This window comes from Protomyctophum bolini, assembly GCF_963924005.1.
Source record: "Protomyctophum bolini genome assembly, chromosome: 15".
NCBI classification, from domain to species: Eukaryota; Metazoa; Chordata; class Actinopteri; order Myctophiformes; family Myctophidae; genus Protomyctophum; species Protomyctophum bolini.
Genome location: NC_137876.1, coordinates 33,699,460 through 33,720,612, shown reverse-complemented (window position 1 = coordinate 33,720,612; position 21,153 = coordinate 33,699,460). Strand labels below are relative to the sequence as shown.

At 42.1% G+C, this 21,153-nt stretch overlaps 1 protein-coding gene across 1 annotated transcript; it reads left to right on the top strand.

The window, feature by feature from the left end:
• Positions 1-267: 267 nt before the first annotated feature.
• On the top strand, positions 268-2,676 carry LOC308329837 (transmembrane protein 245-like; the record flags this gene model as incomplete). The annotated part of the gene is made up of 1 exon (XM_080784339.1): positions 268-2,676. One exon carries the CDS (start codon positions 268-270, stop codon positions 2,674-2,676), a length of 2,409 nt encoding a protein of 802 aa, XP_080640465.1.
• Positions 2,677-21,153: the final 18,477 nt, after the last annotated feature.

Genomic DNA, 21,153 nt, shown 5'->3' with positions numbered 1-21,153 from the left:
ATGGTACATCTCAAGGGGTCTTTTTCCTAATAAAGAAACTTGAATTATCATGTCCATGACATTAACAGCGTCTCTTCCTTCTTGGGTCAGTGTATGTCTGTTCAGCTGTCTGACCCAATATGGAGATGTCTGACATCATGGTATGGTATTAATGTCATACTATAGATGGCTGATGTCATAGACTAGTCTACAAGTACCCTGACAACAGGTGGCTCTCCACAGTTGTAGTTAATGGTGAATTAATCAAGGAGAACAACATTTGGCAAGATGGCAGATGAAAAGGACGCTGGGCTGGAGACATCTGTCTCTCCTCTGGAACTGGACGTGGTGAGCCAACTGCTAACTGAGCCTTCGGTACTCAAATATAACACCAACTTCAAACAGGCCTTCTACAATACCGGGGCGTTTATCTTCGTGGGTATCTGTCTTGCGGCCTCTGTACTCATTTACTACATCTTGGAGGCCTTTCTCCGTCCACTCCTCTGGGCTGTGTTGTGTGGTACTTTCCTCCATCCGTTTAAATACTCCCTGACCCACCTCAGTCGGTCCTGGCTCAACGGCCTGAAGGACACTGGGACGCCGATAGTTGTGGGTATCCTGCTGATTCCTGCGTTGTGTACAAACAGTGTGTTGGAGGTGATGGGGAGGATGATCATGCAGCGGTTCAAGGTGTTGATGATGGTCACAGTGGGCTTCCCGGTCTTCTACCTGTTCTGGAGGGTCATTGGCGTGAAGGTGGTCCTGGCGTACTTCTGCTGGATCATCGGCACCACCCTGGACTGCTTTCATTCTAGGTGGGTTTGTATTGTAGTAATGGGCTATATGTTGCTAGTAACCTTTAAGTGGGGCTCCAGTACACAGTGCTACCTGAGGTCTCTGTCTGTTCCTGTCTGGGCTATCCTCCTGTTTTACTTGGTCTCCCTTACTGGCCCATGGAGAGTGCCAATATTTGTGCTTGTGGTCACGCTCTTCATTGTGGGTTACCAAGAGTTACCAAAGGTTCCCGGTAAAGGAAGCGTATGGCAGGCATTTACGTCTACTTCAGACACTATTTGCAATGGTTTCTCGAGCAACTTGCCACTGAATTTAGACACCACAGCTAAAGGCAAAGATGAGATGGACACCGTGGAGACTGATTCGTCTTCCAACCTATGCATCCCCAAGGGCCAACCTCCAATGCTAAGTAGCCTCTTCAATAATGAGAAGAGATTACAAAATCCAAGTGACATGTATTTCGGCCTACTGCTCTTGGCCATTATACTTGTTAAGATATGGCTGAATCTATGGATCCTAAAGCTACTGCCTGTCCCTGTGGCCGTGTGGATATTAAAGAAGTTGGTGGTCCAGTTTGGTTTGAAGAGCTTTGTTGAGCGGACACTTGTCTCGTGGTGGAGAGGGCTGGAAAGGTTTGGACATGTGCGAAAGGATGCCCTTATGCCTGGGCCAATCAATGGTCTCGCTCAATTCCTGCTCCGAATCGATACAAAGATGATCTTGTGGTTTGAGAAATCGGTGGACAATCTCATCAGCATCTTCATCATCTGTGCACTGATGATGGCTGTGCTGTTAATGGCTGTGCTGCTCACTGCTATGTTTCACCACGAAAGCGTTCATGTGGTCAAAGTCACCAGTAACCTCATCAATGAGACTGTGTCCAACCATCCTGAGTGGGCCAATTGGCTCCCAGAGGCGGAGGCGGTCCAGAAGGCTTTGAACTCAGCTGCTATTAACGTCCATCAACACGGTAGAGAATGGATAACACAAAAGCTGAATACGATTATAGGAGACGAAGGGAAAAACGCAGCAGTTATTGAAAAGGAGGTTCTAGAACTTTGGGACACATTCTACAACTCCTGGTTCGTCGAGGACGTGACTGACTCTGGACACATCGACGATTCTCTGCCGCCGAAGACCTATTGGGAAATCCTGGACTGGGGGAACCTGTTCACTTATATTGTGCAGGACAATATTGGGACTCTGACACATGTCCTGACGAATCTGTGGGCAGTACTGAGTCAGAATGTTGGCCTGCTTGTCAACATGACAACTACCCTACTTACCGTCTTGTTCAACAGCGGCACAGCCCTACTGAACTTTGTCCTAAGCGTGGTGATCTTCCTGACCACATTGTTCTATCTCCTGAGCGCCAGCGGGGAATACTACAAACCTGTAAAATGGTTGATAAGCCTGACACCACTGTCTCAGACTGGACCCTCCTCCAACATCATAAGCGAGTCGGTAGAGGAGGCCATCCGAGGTGTGTTTGACGCCTCTCTGAAAATAGGTGTCTTTTATGGTCTCTACACTTGGCTGACACACACAGTCTTTGGTATCAGCGTTGTCTTCATGCCTGCTGCGTTGGCCGCCATCCTGGGTACAGTGCCGTTTTTGGGAACATACTGGGCGGCGGTACCCGCTATGTTGGATCTGTGGTTGGCTCAAGGGGAGGGTGTCAAGGCCCTGCTGCTGCTGGTTTGCCATTTGCTGCCAACCTATTTTGTAGACACAGCCATCTACGCACAGATCTCAGGGGGTGGCCACCCTTATCTGACAGGCCTAGCAGTGGCAGGTGGAGCCTACTATCTGGGTGCAGAGGGTGCCATCATTGGCCCCATCATACTCTGCATCCTGGTGGTAGTGGGCAACATCTACAGCAACGTGATGAACGCTGACTGATTTAGAGATGCGTACAGTAGATCCCTGACTTTTATATTGTCTGATTCCTCTCACTGATGTATTCCCTTACCCATGATGCCTCGCTTAAACATGTCAACAGTCCAATGTTCTGCTCGCTGAACAGCAAGCAGGCACTGTTTGCATCTTTTCAGACATGTCACTTACATTGCCGCTTTACCTATAGCCATGCTAGGCCCAAGTGGAAAGCAACTGCACGGGTCCTGTGATTCGAATGATGCAAAATAATTGAAGAAGTGAAACTACAATCAACTGCAAAGTCAGACGTCTGACATTCACCCAGTGATATTTATTCCAAACCACGTTTTTCTTCAAGAAATCAACAGGAGGTGCCCTGCATCGCTCGACAACAGACCAAATCCTGCAAGTATTCTGCTCGAGTCCAGTACACTATTTCAGAAATGCAAAGTGAAGGTTTGATGGACATCTAATTTCCCCCAAATCTGACTTCTCTGTCCAGTAAACAGCCCATATCCAATCATTGTCCGTGTTTACAAGACATGCATGCCACTCTTTCCAGCCGATGGCAGCAGGTTTTTCTATTGCCTGGCACATCTTGCAATACAACACTCCTCCGCACGCGTAAGCGAACATCGACACATTTTGTCCAACATGGTTGTTTAGAAGCCTGTGTAAAATGTCCATTTGAAAGAATTGTTGTGACCATGTTTAGCAAGTGTCATTTGGAGTATCCACATGTCCTCGTTTGGAAAATGCCTGGACTTTCGATTTACTTTGGGCATGCTTTGGATAGGCGTTTTAGGCCAATTATACAGGAATGTCAGGGTTCGTTACTAGAGTTAGATTAGACTTTTTTGTATATTTCCTTTCACCATCTGGTCAACAGAGACACATAAGGAACAGTAGCGTACAATAGAACATACAGTAAAGACAATATAGACTCTCCCAAATATACGTCCATAGGAGCTAATATTGTGAAGTGATGGTTGTGGAGGTGATCAGTGTAATTTGCTTTTGTGAGCGCTATAGGCACCTGATGGCTCTGCTTGTCTTGGGAGTTTGGGGTGTGGGAAGGCGATGATTTTAGAGGCAGTATGTGTGATGCTGGTATATTTGTTTTTGTTCGAGATGATCAATATGTTTTAAATGTATGGGGGAACAGTACAAAAGGATGGGTTGAATTATGCTTTTTGTTTTGTTTTTTGTCCACGTTCATCTGTATAGGTACATGCCTGTCAGTGCACCAGTGAAGTGTAAATATTGTTTTTCTAAGCTGTCACAGTTATTGTCATTGAGTTGTCTGAGGTATGGCAGTGTCATCAGAATTTGAAGTACTGGGGATGGGTGAGGGGCTTATACAGAAGGTGTAAACTGTCAGTCTCTTTCTTTACAATGTAAAGGAAGACACTGAAGAACACAAGTGTTGGTGATGTCAGTTGAGTTGTTTCTTGTGGCAAAATAAACCGAAATGTGGTTTACTGTAGTAAATAATGAGAGCATCAAATGTGGGTGGCTGAGTAGTTGATGCTATAGTCGTGGAGATCTCAGTGCTGCTGTTGATGTGCTAACAAAACAGGGTCTCTTGGTGGAGACTTTAGTTTACATTGTAGTCGTTTTTTTGTTTGCGCATGCATGCGTGCATGTGTGCGTGTGCATTATGTATGATGTGCACATACTGTATAAACTCTTCTCCTAATACAAAAGTTCTCTAACTCAACTAACTCTAACATGATGGAGATGATGTAGGCCTAATGCATGTTTTATTGATGATGTAGCTGATGTAACTGGTTAACTCTATTGTTTGTAATTGTCTGTATCGTTTTTAATTGTCTGTAGCCTACTGTCAGCTGACTGACAGCTGACTGCAAGGACAGCAGATGCAAATTAGCGGCCCTTAAATAAACAAATGTAAAACTGCATGCAGTAGACACAGCAATAATTTGGAATAATTTAAACAGGCTTTCAATGTTAGTGCTTTATAGCAAATCCAAATCTTAACATGCAATTAAAAGTAAGATAATGAATAACTAATTTTATTATAGGAGCTCTCTAGAAGCATGGGACTGACTGAATCTGCACGGGTTTATAGAGTCATAAAAAACTCAGCCAGTCAAACACACACGCACTGCAGCAGCACTGCGCCATGCCATACAGGATATGAAAGGGACTAACGTAAACTGACAGGAGATAAGATATTGCTCTGCCACACTCTGGAGATATATAGTTTTTATATTATTGGTTTAGTTTCCACAGACCATTTCCATTCCTCAAAACCTCATTTTGGAGGTTGAAAAGAGGACAACAATTCAGAATCTCCTTAAGAATTAACGTCAACAAAGGAATAGCATGCACCAATTTCCCCACCCTGACACTAACAGAGTTCAAAAGGGTGAGCGGGGAACTCGAACAGAACACACATTAAAGAGTTGCAAACCATGTTCTTGGAAATACAACAATATCAGCCTACAGGTCATAACTTGAACACTGCTTGTGCCAGTGATAGTTCAAGAAGACATTATATTACTTTGCACATTACAACTGTAACCTGGCAATTACATCACATCCATTTAATTTGATTACATGTGTAACTAGAACTGCACTCTGTCGAGTGCATACTTGCTAGTAGGCCATAAAAGGCCTACTAGTGCGGAAGCAGAGCGCAAGTACTATACATATACTATGTATTATACATATAAATGTATGTAATTTGTAAGTTGATTCCCGCCAATTTTGATGCGTATGCAGTGCACCGTCCCAGTAAATTGTGCCTGATACGGCAGTGGTGCCAGATTACATACATGTATACATAGGAGCATTACCTTTAATCCTCCCAACACTAAAACATATCGTCATTACGTCACCATCGAAAACCAATTACACTCTGGCATTGGGTCCTTTAATCCACATCTTTTTTACGTCATCATTACTTGCGCAAGCAGAGCGCGCAAGTAATATTTTCGCCCGGTCCGTATGCACCGTCCCAGCCAACCCGCCACTTTTGATGCGTATGCAAATAAAACAGCAAATTTGTACCTGATTTGCTGGGACCAGATTACATACATGGCCATATTTCTTACGTCATCATTGAGAGCTAGTCATACGTACATATAATCTGTAAAATAAAATAGCAAATTGTGCATGATTTGCTGGGACCAGAGTACATGGTGTGTATATGTATGACTAGCTCTCAATGATGACGTAAGAAATATGGTAATGTATGTAATCTGGTCCCAGCAAATCAGGCACAATTTGCTGTTTTATTTGCATACGCATAAAAAGTGGCGGGTTGGCTGGGACGGTTTTTGGCGCAAAGTAACCACAGTATACCGCTAATCAATTTACAAATTACATATATATATAGCATTTGTATAACTAGCTCTCAATGATGACGTAAGAAATATGTGGATTAAAGGACTCAATGCCAGAGTGTAATTGGTTTTCGATGGTGACGTAATGACGATATGTTTTAGTGTTGAGAGGATTAAAGGTAATGCATAGTATATACATAGTATATGTATTATGTATATGTAATTGGTTGACAGTTTGTAGCGGTCGAAAGTACTTGCGCTCTCTGCTTGCGCACTAGTTGGCCATTTATGGCCTACTAGTGTGCAACAAGCAAGTATGCACTCGACAACACTCTGGCAACACTCTGGCATTGGGTCCTTTAATCCACATCTTTATTACGTCATCATTGAGAGCTAGTTATACATTATACTATGTATATGTTTCTGGGACGGTGCATACACATCAAAATTGGCGGGACGGCTGGGACGAGTCCCGGGCGAAACTAGTACTTGCGTGCTCTGCTTGCGTAGTAATAGTAATAGTCTCTCAAGAACAGATTCCGAGCAGCACTGTCGGTGTCGGCAGGGGAATTCAGAACGTACATACTTTGGGGATTTCTCTTTAGTGGAATGTAAACATAAGCGCCCCACCAGAAGAGAAGACCAAATGGTCCAACATCTTAACCACATTCTCCAGAGGCAAATTCAAAGAAACAAACAGCAGAGGGCGCTGTTTTGTCCTCTTTTTTTGGGCGATGCGTTCCCAGATTGCATGTGTAAAACAGTGCGGTGTATGTGTACTGGAGAGGTATTAGTTACCTTTGAGGATGATACAGTCGCAGCTCTATTGCTAGTTCTGGTCGAACCCTTACTGGTCCTCACCAACACCCAGCTCTTGTCTATGGCTCCAGGTAACAAGTTTCTGCAGCCATACCAGTGGCGTGCACAGACATTTAGAGGGGCAGGTGCTCAAGTGAAAAAGGGCACCTTGTGCAGCGCGTGGAATCGGCCGCGGTTGCCTAAATTAATAGTGTGAGATTTATATATTTTGGGGCATAAATAATATATTAGAAGCTTTTTATCAAGAATTGATCAATGGTCCGCCAGTAGGCCTACAGTATGTGCCCTTGCTGTTCAGAGGGCAAAGGGCAGGTGCTCTAGCACCACCTAGTGTCCATCTGTGCATGCCACTGAGCCACACCACAGCAAACTGCTTCAACCGGCAGGCTAAACTAGACATGGGTAACCATGAGGCCTCTGACCGCCTGGTGAAAGCTTGGAGAGGAGATAGGCAACACCAAGCTTATTTGTCTAATGATGTTTAATGATGGAAAAACCTGCATACCGGATCGGTTGAGGCCCAGAAAAATACGTAATGACCGCATTATACACAGGGTCTCTACTGGGACAAGATCAACATCAACACTCCCAAAGAATGACACCATTATTAGGACATTGAATGACCTATGTGGGGTACCATTAACAACCTATATAAGGCAACATTTTCAAATTTCAATTGTGCTTTAAGTAGTGTGACATGTCAAACTATGGGTTTTTCATGATTCTGAATCCATTGCATTAGTTCTGCATGAAACACATCCAGACACCAACACAGTGTCTTGTGGCTTTATTGTCCACAAAAACTAAATATATAGTCATCAGCTGTACGCCTATGTCTATAGCAGGCAATATATCCATCATTCAAGTGTATGCCCCAACGATGACTATGATGATGAAGCAGTTGCAAGAACACCATCAAGGAGTTATTAATGTTCAAATGCAGCCCAAAATGCATTCTTTACATAAAGAGAAGAACACAATACAAATGCAAGCAAAATATAATTAATTAAACAACGTTAAAAAAACAAAACATGATCAAGAACAATTAAGAAGGAGGTAAGATCAGGGGCCACGGTGGCAGTCGGTAGCGCTGTCGCCTCACAGCTAGCTCCTGACCAGGGAGGGGATGGCCAAAGGGCCTTTCTGTGTGCTCCCCATGTCCCCTAGGGTAGGTACCCTCACAAAAACATGCAGTAATCCTGATCTCTGAACTGCCTCCCATTGGCCAGCCGTGGCACCTGGAGGGGAAAGGAACTGGTTGGAATAGCGTGTTCCTTCCACGTGCTATATCCAAACGGACCCCTGTCCGGTGAAAAGAAGCTGCTTGGACGCTCATGTACTGAAGGAAGCATGAGGTCAGTCTGTTATTCTCCCCAGGTTGGTGGAGGGAGTGTAGACTAGAGCCCAGGATTGCATTCGATAATTGACACTGGGTGAAAAAACATTGTTACAAAATCGTGGGATAAAACACTAAAAAAGGGGGGGGGGGGGGGGAGAGGAAGTAAGATCTAATTAAAACAATATGAATATAAGAAAATAATACAACAAAAATAAAACGGAATGTGGTGCATTTTCCCTTCTGAAGAACAATTACAGCGTGCGGCAATACAGGAAAAACACTGAGGCAGGTCCAAATGAAATGGGCTTAAAGTAGACCTCTTTATTTGCAGGAAAGGCCCGTCCACGGTCAAGTCAAACACACAAAGGAATCACAAAGGGATCCTGGAAACTCCCGGATAATAACACGCGAGCGGCACTTGGGTAGTCGAAAAGCAGTGCAACCGGATCCAGTGAGCAACCCTGCTCTTCAGATTATAGACGGTGAAGAGGCAAGGAGGTCTTAACTCTGCTGCATTTTAACAGGGCCAGTCTTGCCTAAACCACAATGATTACTTAAAGATATAATGACAAATGTAGTTATAACAGAACTAGATGCAAACTAAACATACTCTTATGAACATAGTTAACCATAACTAAAAGTATATGAAACAGAAACAGACTTATATTTAAGCAATGTTTAACGGAACTAAAAATAGAACTGAACAGACTATATTTAAGAAGTGAATTAAAACAGTTTAACCCAATAGAGCAAGTTATAATCTTATAGTCTCATAGTACATTTTAAATCAGTACAAACTAACTATTTCCTGTCTCTGAGAATTGAGTCTTACAGACTATATGAGTTATATATGATGAGTCAAGACATTTTACTTACTTAGCCTAATAATCTGGTTTCATTTATAGAATTATACGACAGGAATAAACTAAAAGCAAGAGTAACATGTGGGACATGGGTCTTTCTTGAGCTTGTTTTTAAAGCTATACTGTATTGCCCGTCTTTATATGTTCCATGAGCTTGTTCCAGGCCCGTAAAAGCAAAAATTGCACAATGAGGAGACTAGATTACCTAAAGGGATGGTTTGGAGCATTTGGACAGGCAATCGGAAAGGTATGAAGGACGTGCTAAACAATTAAGTGCCTTAGTTACCTTACAATGAAGGTACTTTTAATCAAAAGTTACGCAGAGCCAGAGATAGATGCCAAAACTGGAGAGATGGATGTTCTCTCATAATGGTTTTTGTTAAAACACTGGCTGCCGCATTCAAGTTGTAATCTCAGAGCTTTTCCTAGAAAGGCCAGACAAAAGTGCATTACAGTAGTCGAGCCGTGAGAAGACGAAAGCGTGAAGTTTTTACATCCTCCACTGACAGATGGGCTCAAATAGCAATGTTTTTGAGATGAAGGAAGGCAACCTTCATAACATTATTTGTGTGTGCATTGAAATGTAACTGTAGCATTGTTTTTTATAGCCAGGTTACCCAGTGTACTGGATCTAAACTTTCTGTCTTTATCTACAAAGTCTACTAAATTTACTGTCTGTAAGTAAGGGAATGCAAGGCGGTGCTACAAAACCATCAGCCTTAGATATGCTGGCCAAGTAATGCTGCGGATCATCTTGAACAGACAAGGCAGAGGAAATTCTTTCAGAGGAACATGCAGGATTCAGACCAAAAAGCAGCACCACCGAACAGATCTTCAGACAGATTGAGAAGCACCTTAACACCTGCAAGACCTGTATGGCAGTTACAACATTAATCTCCTACAGATCATTCACACGCACTTTACGCGGACTCAAGCAGCAAATACCTCAAGTGAGTGAGTGAGTGAGTGGGTAAAACAATAGACAAAAAAAATGAACATAAAAACATGCACAAGATTTCCACTGTATGTTCTAATCAGATTATATCTGTTCTCGGAAAACCTAGATTGTATAAACACTTTCTCATGTGAAACATCCTGTCAACATCATTTCTCTTGGCGTTACAGATAAAAACGTAAAGGTTCAGTGTGTGTGTGTGTGTGTGTTACGTAGAGAACACTGTGTCGTCAGAGGAGTAAAAAGACTGAATGAGTCATGGCCTGCATCTGGTGGGCTTGAATAACAGACCAGGGAGAGAGAGAAAGAGAGGGGGAGAGAGAGAGAGAGAGAGAGAGAGAGAGAGAGAGAGAGACCAAGATGGACAGGTAGAGAAATAAATGTCTATCTGTCTAACACTGAAAAACAGATAAGTTTCACTTTTATTCTGTAGCTTTCCTGCCATTGCTCTGAACTGCAATACAGTGGACTGAACTGCACTGAACTAAATGGAGGCAGAGAGAGAGAGAGAGAGAGAGAGAGAGAGAGAGAGAGAGTGACAGAGCGAGAGATTGAATTAATCGGATGGCTCTGACTCCAATTAGGAGAACTAATGATATTGGGTGTACATGTATGTCAAAGTGGGTTATTTAATTAAGACTCTGTTGAGAAAGAAAGAAAGAAAGAAAGAAAGAAAGAAAGAGCAATGGAAGGAATACAGAAATTAATCATGTTCAACATTACACTGTCCAAAGAGAGAGTTTGTAGAGTATGTAGACATACAACGTAATTAAGAGAGAGATAGGTGTCATGGAGTGGGGCTGAGATGGAGATGTGGATCAAGTAAATTATGATGAGCAAGAGTAAAGGATGGATGGTAAAAAAAATAAAATGGAATGCACACACGCAAATGCCAAAGCAAATTCCTGTGTGTTACACAATGGCTAATAAAGGAATCTGAATTTTTAAAAAATAATCTGAATCTGACCATCCCAAATCACACCTAAAGGCCACATAGCAGCCTGAACATCACTGTATTAAAAATGACCCAACACGTTGGGACCCATACATGCAGGCTGTTCAACATGTCAGCACACCTATTAGCCGCAACACAAGATTATTCTAATCTTCTAATACCCTCCATTGACAGTCCATATATTATGCATATATTAAAGCATTTGTTTCATAAAAATCCACCAGACATGTTATTAGCTTCTTTCTAATATAATACAATACAATACAATACAATACAATACAATACAATACAATACAATACAATACAATACAATACAATATAATATAATATAATATAATATAATATAATATAATATATAAAGTCAGCAAATAAAAAGGCAATTCATTGCTCAAAGAGAGAGAGAAAAATTCAGATCTAAATCGGAAATGTTCCTTGACCAAGCTTTTCTTCTATAAAAAATCTCAAAGTTTTCCGTCCCCACTACTCAATTAAGGTTTATCAATTTGTGATTCTGGTTTTGTATTGGCCTTAAAAGAGTCCATTTGACAAACCACCACCAAACACTCTTTTTGATACCTTTTTGAACCCTGGCGGCCTCACTTCCTGCACTTTATAGCTGTTCCTGGTACCTCACTTCCTGAAACTATTGCTAACATGTTTTTTCCACACAGCTCCCCCTATGAGCAAACCATGTCAACAGAAAATGAATGACCATATTCTACTGCACAAAACTAAACATCTGTTCCGTACACTACATTTCGGGGTTAAATATTCAACCATATTATAACCAATATATATTCCCTTGTTATCACGAAGTATATGTTATGTTTAAATTTCGTTCAATACAGTAAAATAGGAAATACATTTCTTCACACATTTATGTGCCAGTTTCACACAAGTCTATTGGTCAAATGCTAAGAAGAAGTAATTGATCATCAATCGAAGAGAGAGGGGATAATAAGGAGATAAATATAAAGTGGCAGAAATATCAATATTTCTATTTGGCAAAGGATACAGATGGTTGGAGAGAACTACTTTGATGAGACTACTAAGTGGGCAGTGAATTCAGTATTTCCAATGAGCTGTTGGATATCTCCTCCTCAGAAATGCAGTTTTTAACTCTCAAATGTATAGCATTGGAAGAATCAAATCACAAATAATAACAATAATACACAATGATCATTATACCCCCATTATGTGACTTAATTAATCGGAACTCATCGGTTACATAGCAATATCATCCAGAATTGGTGGACCAGCCAAATAAAGGTATTTTTGACCTATTTTCCAATGTCGTATGGCAAATGTTCCTATTGATGTTTGCAGTAAAAACAGGATGGTAAAATTATATTCTGCTGCAGTATATACACATCACTACAGTGATGGGTGAGGGCACAGATAGGAAATAGGCTTGTGACAGTACAACTTGTAAATATTTAATGTAAAGGCATACTGTATAGACCCAGATGGACTGGTATGGGTCCTCAGTGTTAACACAATCTCAGTGTAGTTGTTCATGCACAGAACTCCCTACTTCTATTAACGAATACGAGACGACTCGCCCCTGTGAAATGTGTTAATGTAGTTAACAGTTAATTTAGTATTTCCCTCCCTCTCTGAAATCTGAAATTATCTTGTATACAGATTTATTTGATTGTATAGTAGTCGATCTCTATACTCTGTCAAATTAAGAAAGAATAACATCAGACAGAGACGGTGACTGCTTAACCTTTTTACCTTCTAGCAGTTCATTTCGTTTTAGGGACACTATAGGTTCAATGTGGTAGATTTTCAATCCAGATTGGAGTTGCATTGGTTTTATGTGGTCTGCAGTTGAACAAGGCTAATAGGGTATATATTAATAAAACCTGGGAATAAATTTGTCCTCACATTTTGTGATGACAGTGATGGCCGTTTTTAGCCCATTTAATGAGTGTTTTTTTTGCTTGAATGGATTTAGAATCATGAAAAACCCCTAGTTTGACCCGTCACAGGCATCACATGCTACTTAAAGCAGAATGAAAGCCTTATACAGTAGGTTGTTAATGGTACCCCAACTTTCAGCAGCTGTCACAGATTCTCAGAGGGAAACACATTGGTGAAGAAATGTATTGGTGAGGAATTTATTCCCAGATTGGACATTATTGTTCTGATAATATTCCCTGACTATAAGGAAACAGATCAAAGATCAGATTTGAATAGAGCGCTGAAGTCTGATGTCACTTTCGGTAGAGGGCGCCAGTCCACAGGTTCATCTATTTTTGGGGGATTTTAGGTCGCTTCATATAAGAACTGTGTTTGAAAAATAAACGATTTCTGTCAGGGGGGGTGGCTGTGCGTCGTTAATGATGTCCATTAATATTTGATACAGCCAGTTTCTGGAATTGTTTCTAGCGCTTATTGTGTTACTCTTTGGGTATATTTGTACATTTCCACCTTCAGTCGATGCTTCATATCCATATGAGTGAAAATGCCGGGATGATCGGTTTATTTTTCAAACACAGTTCTTATATGAAGATATCTAAAATCCCCCTATGGGGATTTCAATGCAAATAAAAAGTACACTTCGTGCTCTATAAGTTTCATGTGTGTGCGTGTGCGTGCTGTTGACTGCATGTACAAAACAATGTGACTCTAATCTGGATTGGCCACAAATCAGAATTGGTATGGATTCTGGCTGCCAAAAATGTCGTCCTAATACATCACATCCCTCTGCAAACATTGCATCTTCTTTCCGTCTCCATTCAGGGTCCTCATGAAAACATAGTTGAGTCGGCAGCGCAGCAGTCCTCCAACGCCTGGGGAAATAGGATCCGTCTGAATGGGCCCCTGAGTGAAAACACACTATCACACCTACTGTACAGTACAGTACAGTACAGTACAAGCCGTCCCCTGCAGATCTATAATAACTTGGACATGAATGAACTCAGTGGTGTTATAGAGTAGGCTCTCTGTTGCTCTGTCCAGCACAGACATGCAAGCAGGAGAGAACTTGCAGAGCACATGCTGTACAGTACATACATGCACTTTCATACTGTACTAGCACAATACATAAACACGTGTAAATAAAATACACAATACATGCATTCAGCATGCATACACATGCTTGTACAGTATGTGCATGCGCTCAACACATGTGAAGCCTGCAGAGCTAGTTCAGGCAGACAAATCAGAGGCAACTTCAGGTTACTTCAGTAATCTCAGCTAGATAAGTGAACTGAAGGAGAGCGTCATAGGGGGTCCAGCCACCCAATTTCATTGGGTCGTGTCATTGTCGCTCAAGGTGAGGTTGTATCCCCACCCACCAGGTATATAACCGGACGCCCAGATCTTACACGGACATAAAAACTCAAGCGGGCCGACATTTGTACTCTCTCAAGAGTTGAATTAACAGCCTGGATACTTCAGTCTTTCCATCTCTGTTGTGTTGTATAAGACAGCATCATCAGCGTTGTGCTTCACAACCGAGCTAACCGAGATTTGCATTGTTTTCTGTAGTGCCCCGCCCCAATGACAACCATTAGCCCTCTGCACAATTGCACAATTACACACACACACACACACACACACACACACACACACACACACACACACACACACACACACACACACACACACACACACACACACACACACACACACACACACACACACACACGTTGTCATGGTTACCCCCTCAGGGTACTGTGCAGCCAGTCAGTGGCATCAGATCAGTGTTGGAGGCAATTAGACTGAACCTACAGCAAGCTCACACCACCTCACACACAACGCACGCAGCCACGCACGTATGCACGCACACACGGGGTGCCAGAAATTGGGGAAACACTGAATGACTCCTCATGCATTGAAGAAAGCATGAGGTCAGTCTGTTACTCTCCCCAGGTTGGCAGAGGGAGTTTAGCGCCCAGCATTACATTAGACATTGGCACTGGGTGAAAATAATGGGTTACAGAAATGGTGGGATAAACTTTTCATTCAAAATAAATAATCTGTGTCAAGGCATCTCCCCTACCGAAATGTTATATGGGGAGATAAGTTGTTTCCCATAGTGTGGTGTACTGGTCACACACACACACACATACGGTGGAAGCCCATCACTAATGATCAGGTCGGAGTAGAGGTCACCCTGCAGCAACGGAAAAACTTAAAAGAGACAGAGAGGATCATGGGACTGGACTCCGCGTGCTCAAAGAGTGTCTAGGGACTGGGTGACATTAGCTCACAGCGCTGCCAATTACAAATGTGAGCTACCCACGTACTGCTTCTGCTGCATACTATACAGTACACATACTGTATACTGTACTATTTAGTCAGAAAGTCCATGACAGGTTATTTCAGCATACAGCTCTTCAAGCCAGTGTTTCATAACCCTCCCCCTTGAGGGCCACATAAGGCCTAGCTTGACTGTTTGGAGGTAGACCAACATGTTTACAAAATCATAATTTACGGATATATGTTTATAAAACAATAGCCCAAATCGAGACTATCCAATATAGCTGCTCACAATGAAGGTTTGACAAAATAATTGGGCCATGCATGAGCTACTGATAATTTGTTGATGCAAGTTTTAATGCCAATACCTTTGTACTTTTACTGAAGCCTAGGTGAGCTGGGTTGCAGAGGTTGTACAATTTCATCCCATAGAATGGGGACATTCTATGGGATGCAAAGGAATTGCATACACATTTTGTATGCAATTCCTTTCCATTCAATGGGGTGATTTATAGTAGATTTGGTGTCCATATTGTGTGTGTCTCTCTCTCAATCTCTCTCTCTAGGACTCTTAGGAGTGGTTGCACCACTCAAAAAAAGAGTAGGTCTTGGTGTCATCTTGCTCAAGATGACAAGTGTGCCAAATGTCTCCATGTACAGTTCTGATTGATGAGACATTGTTCTGGTAAAATAATAATAATATTGGGCTTCCTCTTTCTATCTCTCCCTGCAATTTGGCTTTACTTTTGCTCAGAACAGCCAGAAAACAGCAGGAGTTGTTCAGTAATAATGTCGCATTTGAGGCGAATAACAAGGAAAGACAGCAAGGATACAAGCAAGCCCACAAATAATACAGAGCAGTATACTAAGCATGCTAACATTGCTGCACTACATTTCCAATAGCAGAAGTATGATGATGATGACTGAAGTTGGCCGATTGGTTAAGGCTCCAAAAAAAGTCCAGAAATGCAAAGTTTGGGGTGTTTTATTTTCTCCCAAACGAATCCTCCAAAACAATTACAGGGCAGTATAAATACCAGGATGTACCACTGTCCATGACCAACACTTCCGTCTTCCACACAGTCATTTCTAAAGCCGGCCGGCTAGGTTAGTCAAATGGAAGCTGCTGTGTACTTAAAAGTGTATCCTCAATCAGTGTATAGGGCACGGGCTGCCCTGTGACAATGATATAGGGCAGATCTTCTCAATCATTATCTCAAGTTAACTCCAAAATACTGTGTACTCTTTTCATAGTTAGACCACTACAGTGTATAACGCTTTATCTAAAGTTACATAACTTTAGCTCTAACATGAATGATGTGTTTTTACTTTTTACCTTGTGAAATATGGTATCGAAATCTGCATTTTTGAAGATATTTTAGAAAAGGATTTATTTAATATAAGGTAGAGTAGAGCATATGAAATATGCTGTTGTGAATAAATATAATTACATTCTAATTTCTGGCAGCATTTGAGTTCCTGATGGTCTTTTTTTTAACACTGCATGTTTCTTTGCATCAAAGACCAGCTTGAAATGTGTCGTTAAAGTGCACCCACTTCTCAAGACACCACTAGACTACACCACTGCATATAACTCTTTTGTGTGGATTCCTCATTCATTTGGTGGTAATTTGGTTCCAAATTTTAAAAGCAATTAAAATGTGATTAGTCACAGCAATTAATGCAATAAATGTTTGTTGACAGGTTATTTGTAAGAGATTGATGTCTTGGTCTATAATACACCAACGTCAGAAGCAACTTGTGTGTGAAGGAAAATTACTTTCACTTCTCCTCTCTGTAGCTCACTCTTATTTCACTTCTCCTCTCTGTAGCTCACTCTTATTTCACTTCTCCTCTCTGTAGCTCACTCTTATTTCACTTCTCCTCTCTGTAGCTCACTCTTATTTCACTTCTCCTCTCTGTAGCTCACTCTTATTTCACTTCTCCTCTCTGTAGCTCACTCTTATTTTTAATGTGTGCCCCTTATTGTCTTCCTTTCTCCTTCTTCTCACTCATGCCCTCTCTGGCTGATTCAAGTTTCTTCCTTTCTGTTACTTCTCCTTCTCTCTCTCTCTCTCTCTCTCTCTCTCTCTGTCTGTATGTCTCACTCTCTCCATCTTTCTTTTCCACACTCCCAGTACCAGGGAACTACAGTATGTGGTATAAGAGGGAGAGAGACTGGAGACTGTACTGTGATGGTTACTGATGAATAATAGATACATATGCAGCAGACCAGGCTATGCAATCTGACGTAGAAGATAGATGAGAGACTGTTGAACTGGATATAGTTTGAATAGCGAGTGAACATGGACCATTTATTAGGATGAGCAATGGACAGGTTATTGTAGTTACAGAGGGTGCAGGCCAGGGGAGGTTTGCTGACAGGAGCTTACATACTGTATGTGCTTGTACAGTATGTAAGCTCCTATCAGAAAACCTCCCCTGATAAACAAATGCTGAGAAAAGATAACTGTGGAAATGAGCGGAGACCAATATACAGTAGTGTCTTTGCAGATTAGACTGCATAATGAAATAATCTTCATGGGGTGATGTAACCATGAAAGAATAATACTGTAAGAATCCCCTCAGACCCACCACCATCACCACTCTAGACACTGCTGTTGCATATTACTGTTTCTTGTAATGTATTATGTTTTTTGTTGCCCGAGTGTCTACATTGTTTTATGTTGGGGACTACAGGTGCAAATGAGCAACGGATTTAGCTAAAGCTGGTGTATTTACATTACATCATGCATACATGTATTGTTCGTTAATACTGTATGTGCTGTCCCGGCTAAATAAACAAAGTAAAATAACCTGGAGCTGAACTATACCCTTGGGGCTTATGATGAACGCATGATGAACACCAGAGTGTTGTGGGAAATGACATGGCTGAAGGCAGCCATCAGACTGAATTATGATTAAATAACAACAAACACCAAAAGTCAGCTGACAAAGTTCAAGTGACAGTGTAAGAAAACTATTTATAAAACCAACTGACTGTGTATAAGAAATGTTATGCAAAAAGGGGTTCCAGTGGAATCGTTCAACCGTGCCTCAAGCCAAATCCGGTGCATCCAGGAGCGGGATTGGTAGAAGGAAGGCAATGGAGCAAGCTCTAAATATTAAATCCATCATTTACAGGGTGATAACGTACTAGACACTACTTTTAACCAAAATTCATTTACATTTCCAAAGAAAATAAAAGCTATTTCACACTTTGTGAGAGTATCACACAGGCTAACACAACATTTTGATGGATCTTCGTGCAGGTCATCAGATATGATGCTTCGTTGGGCAGATGCAAAGATATTGTCAATGAAAGCCAGCGACATGAAGATACAAAGGTGCAAAGGTTCAACTCCCCAAAGGTGCAAAGTAGCTGTAATCCAACTGTAGCTGCAATGACACACGTCACTACGGACGCATGCTTGATGACGGCAGCGACAACGCGACAAATGATGCTGTGATCTTTGCATCTTTTGCATCTGCCCGTGTGAACGCAGCATAAGAAATGTTATCGTCTGGATTAAACATTGCTGCATTTGCAGGAACATTATATGCTGCATTTGCATAAGTATGAACATATACTGTAGCGGTGTAGCCTATACTCATGCACAGATGTACGTTCTGTACTGTACACGAACATATGCTCTCCCGCTTTCTTGCTCACACACACACACACACACACTCTCACACACACACACACACACACACGCACACACACAGGACAAAGATACCAGTAAGACTCCTGAGGTCGCATCCGTCTGAGTGACAGCAGACTGCTGGGCGAGCGCTGGCGCTTTGGAATTTTGGCGCATCAACATATCTACCTGGGTCAACATAATGAATGAATTCTGTACTGGCCATAATTATATGGAATGTGTCTTGAGTGTACAGGGTTTGTGGAGGTCAGATCAACATATGGAATGTCAGAACTGGTCAGCTCCATATATGGAGCAGCAGGGGCAGTGTCTTGAGTGTACAGGGTTTGATAGGGCCCAGGTAGGGCCGGGCCTTAATTTCCAGGCCTGTTGAGCCGGGCGCAGTTGCACTAATGACTTTGGGGCAGGCCCGTCTAGAGTATAAATGGACAGGTATCAGTCAAAAGGGAGACGTCGAAGAGGAAGGATGCATGGATGGGGAAGGATCAACATATGAAATGTCAAAACTGGTCAGCTCCATATATGGAGATCTAAGGGTTTGAGGTGAGATGTAGAGTTGCTGGCCAATATTGATGACATCAGGGATCTCCATGCTTAATATTGATGACGAGGCATGGCCATATATGGGGCGTGACTGACTGACTGGAAATGCACGATTTCATAGTAAATGCGACTAGGGTTGCAATAAACACCCACAGCTCTTTGTCAGATTTAATTGCCAATCACAGAGGGGCCTTTGACTTTTATTCCCACTAAAGGAAAACCCACATATCTATACTTTAGATGGGATCAAATGCCTGGGGCAAGATTCAACCTCCCACAATACTGTAGGGGTGAGTCATAGCCTTAAAATGTGGACGTGTGTGTGTGTGTGTGTGTGTGTGTGTGTGTGTGTGTGTGTGTGTGTGTGTGTGTGTGTGTGTGTGTGTGTGTGTGTGTGTGTGTTCGTTTCTTCCCACAGGTTACGATCTGACAGATACAAGGGGTCATTCAAGCCCCGAAGCCCAGTGGCCTCATCAGTCTGCAGTGTTGGATTATGGGTAAAGGCGTTCAGGTCTTGCCCCATCCAACCCTTTGCCGAGGTGGCAGTGATAGTGAGTCATCTCTCTCTCTCTCTCTCTCTCTCACACACACACACACACACACACACACACACACATGCTGGACGGCAGAGTTAGCTGACATTTAGCTGTGTAGGAAGGAAGCAGAGCCAGATAGAACAACAGCAGAATGGAGGCATATCGTTGCCACATATGCACGTGTGTTATGCAGGGCAGTGAAAATAAAAGAGGGTGTGATGTTAGAATGATTATATAGCAGCAGAAAGCCCAGCCCCAGGAGGCTATGCAGCTGCTGACAGACAGACAGACAGACAGACAGACAGACAGGTGTAGGTGAGCACGACACCTGTAGGAGTCGCTAGTGGTGTGACAGAGACTTTTCCCTCTCGTGAACACGGCCAATAGAACGTCGCAGTCCCGCCCCCCTCGAGAGACCCGGAAAAGAAATCGCCGTTCATTTTCCTCATAGACTTTTCAGAAAGTATTTATTTAAAGACGTTTACGCCGCAGACAAAGCCAACTCTTGTCGTGACAAATCATGACAATAAACACAATGTTTTGGGCAAAAACAAATAATTAGAAAGTAGAAAAAAACGGCAGGTTACAACACTTTCTTTGTTGTTTTTCTTCTTATAAATTATTTGATCGGCCCAAAACATTGTGTTCATTGTCATGATTTGTCACGATCCGAGTTGGCTTTGTCCGCGGCGTAACCGTCTTTAAATAACTTTAGGAAAAGCCTATGGAGAACCATTTCCTGGGCCACTCGTTGTTCTGAAAGGGGGAGTGACTGCGACACTCTATAGAGCACCAAAGTCTGACGTCAATATCGCTAGTATATAGGGCACTATTCCATAGTGTATTTTTTTATTTGTATTATAATCCCCATAGGGGGATCTTAGATTGCCTCATATAAGAACTGTGTTTGAAAAATAAATAAATCATCCCGGCGGTTTCACTCATATGAAGACTGCGAGAAAACGCTAAATGCCGAATTAGTAAAAGTTTCGCTAGATACAGACTGTATCAACTATGAGTGACTGACTATCATAAACGATACAGAGACACCTCCCCGACAATATTGCCAAAAAGACAGTTTGTTAGTTTTTGGACTACAAATCTTATATGAGACAATTTTAAGATGATCCAATGTTATTCTCCATAGAGAAATTACCTCCGCAAACGAGGAGATGAGCGAGTGACGTCAGGACTTTGGTGCTCTATTGTGTTATTTGAATGCCCGGCCAAGCCAGATGCACCGCGGAGGGTTCGAAACCTATTTTAATATCTTGACATTCTAGAGAACGGACAGCCCAACCCC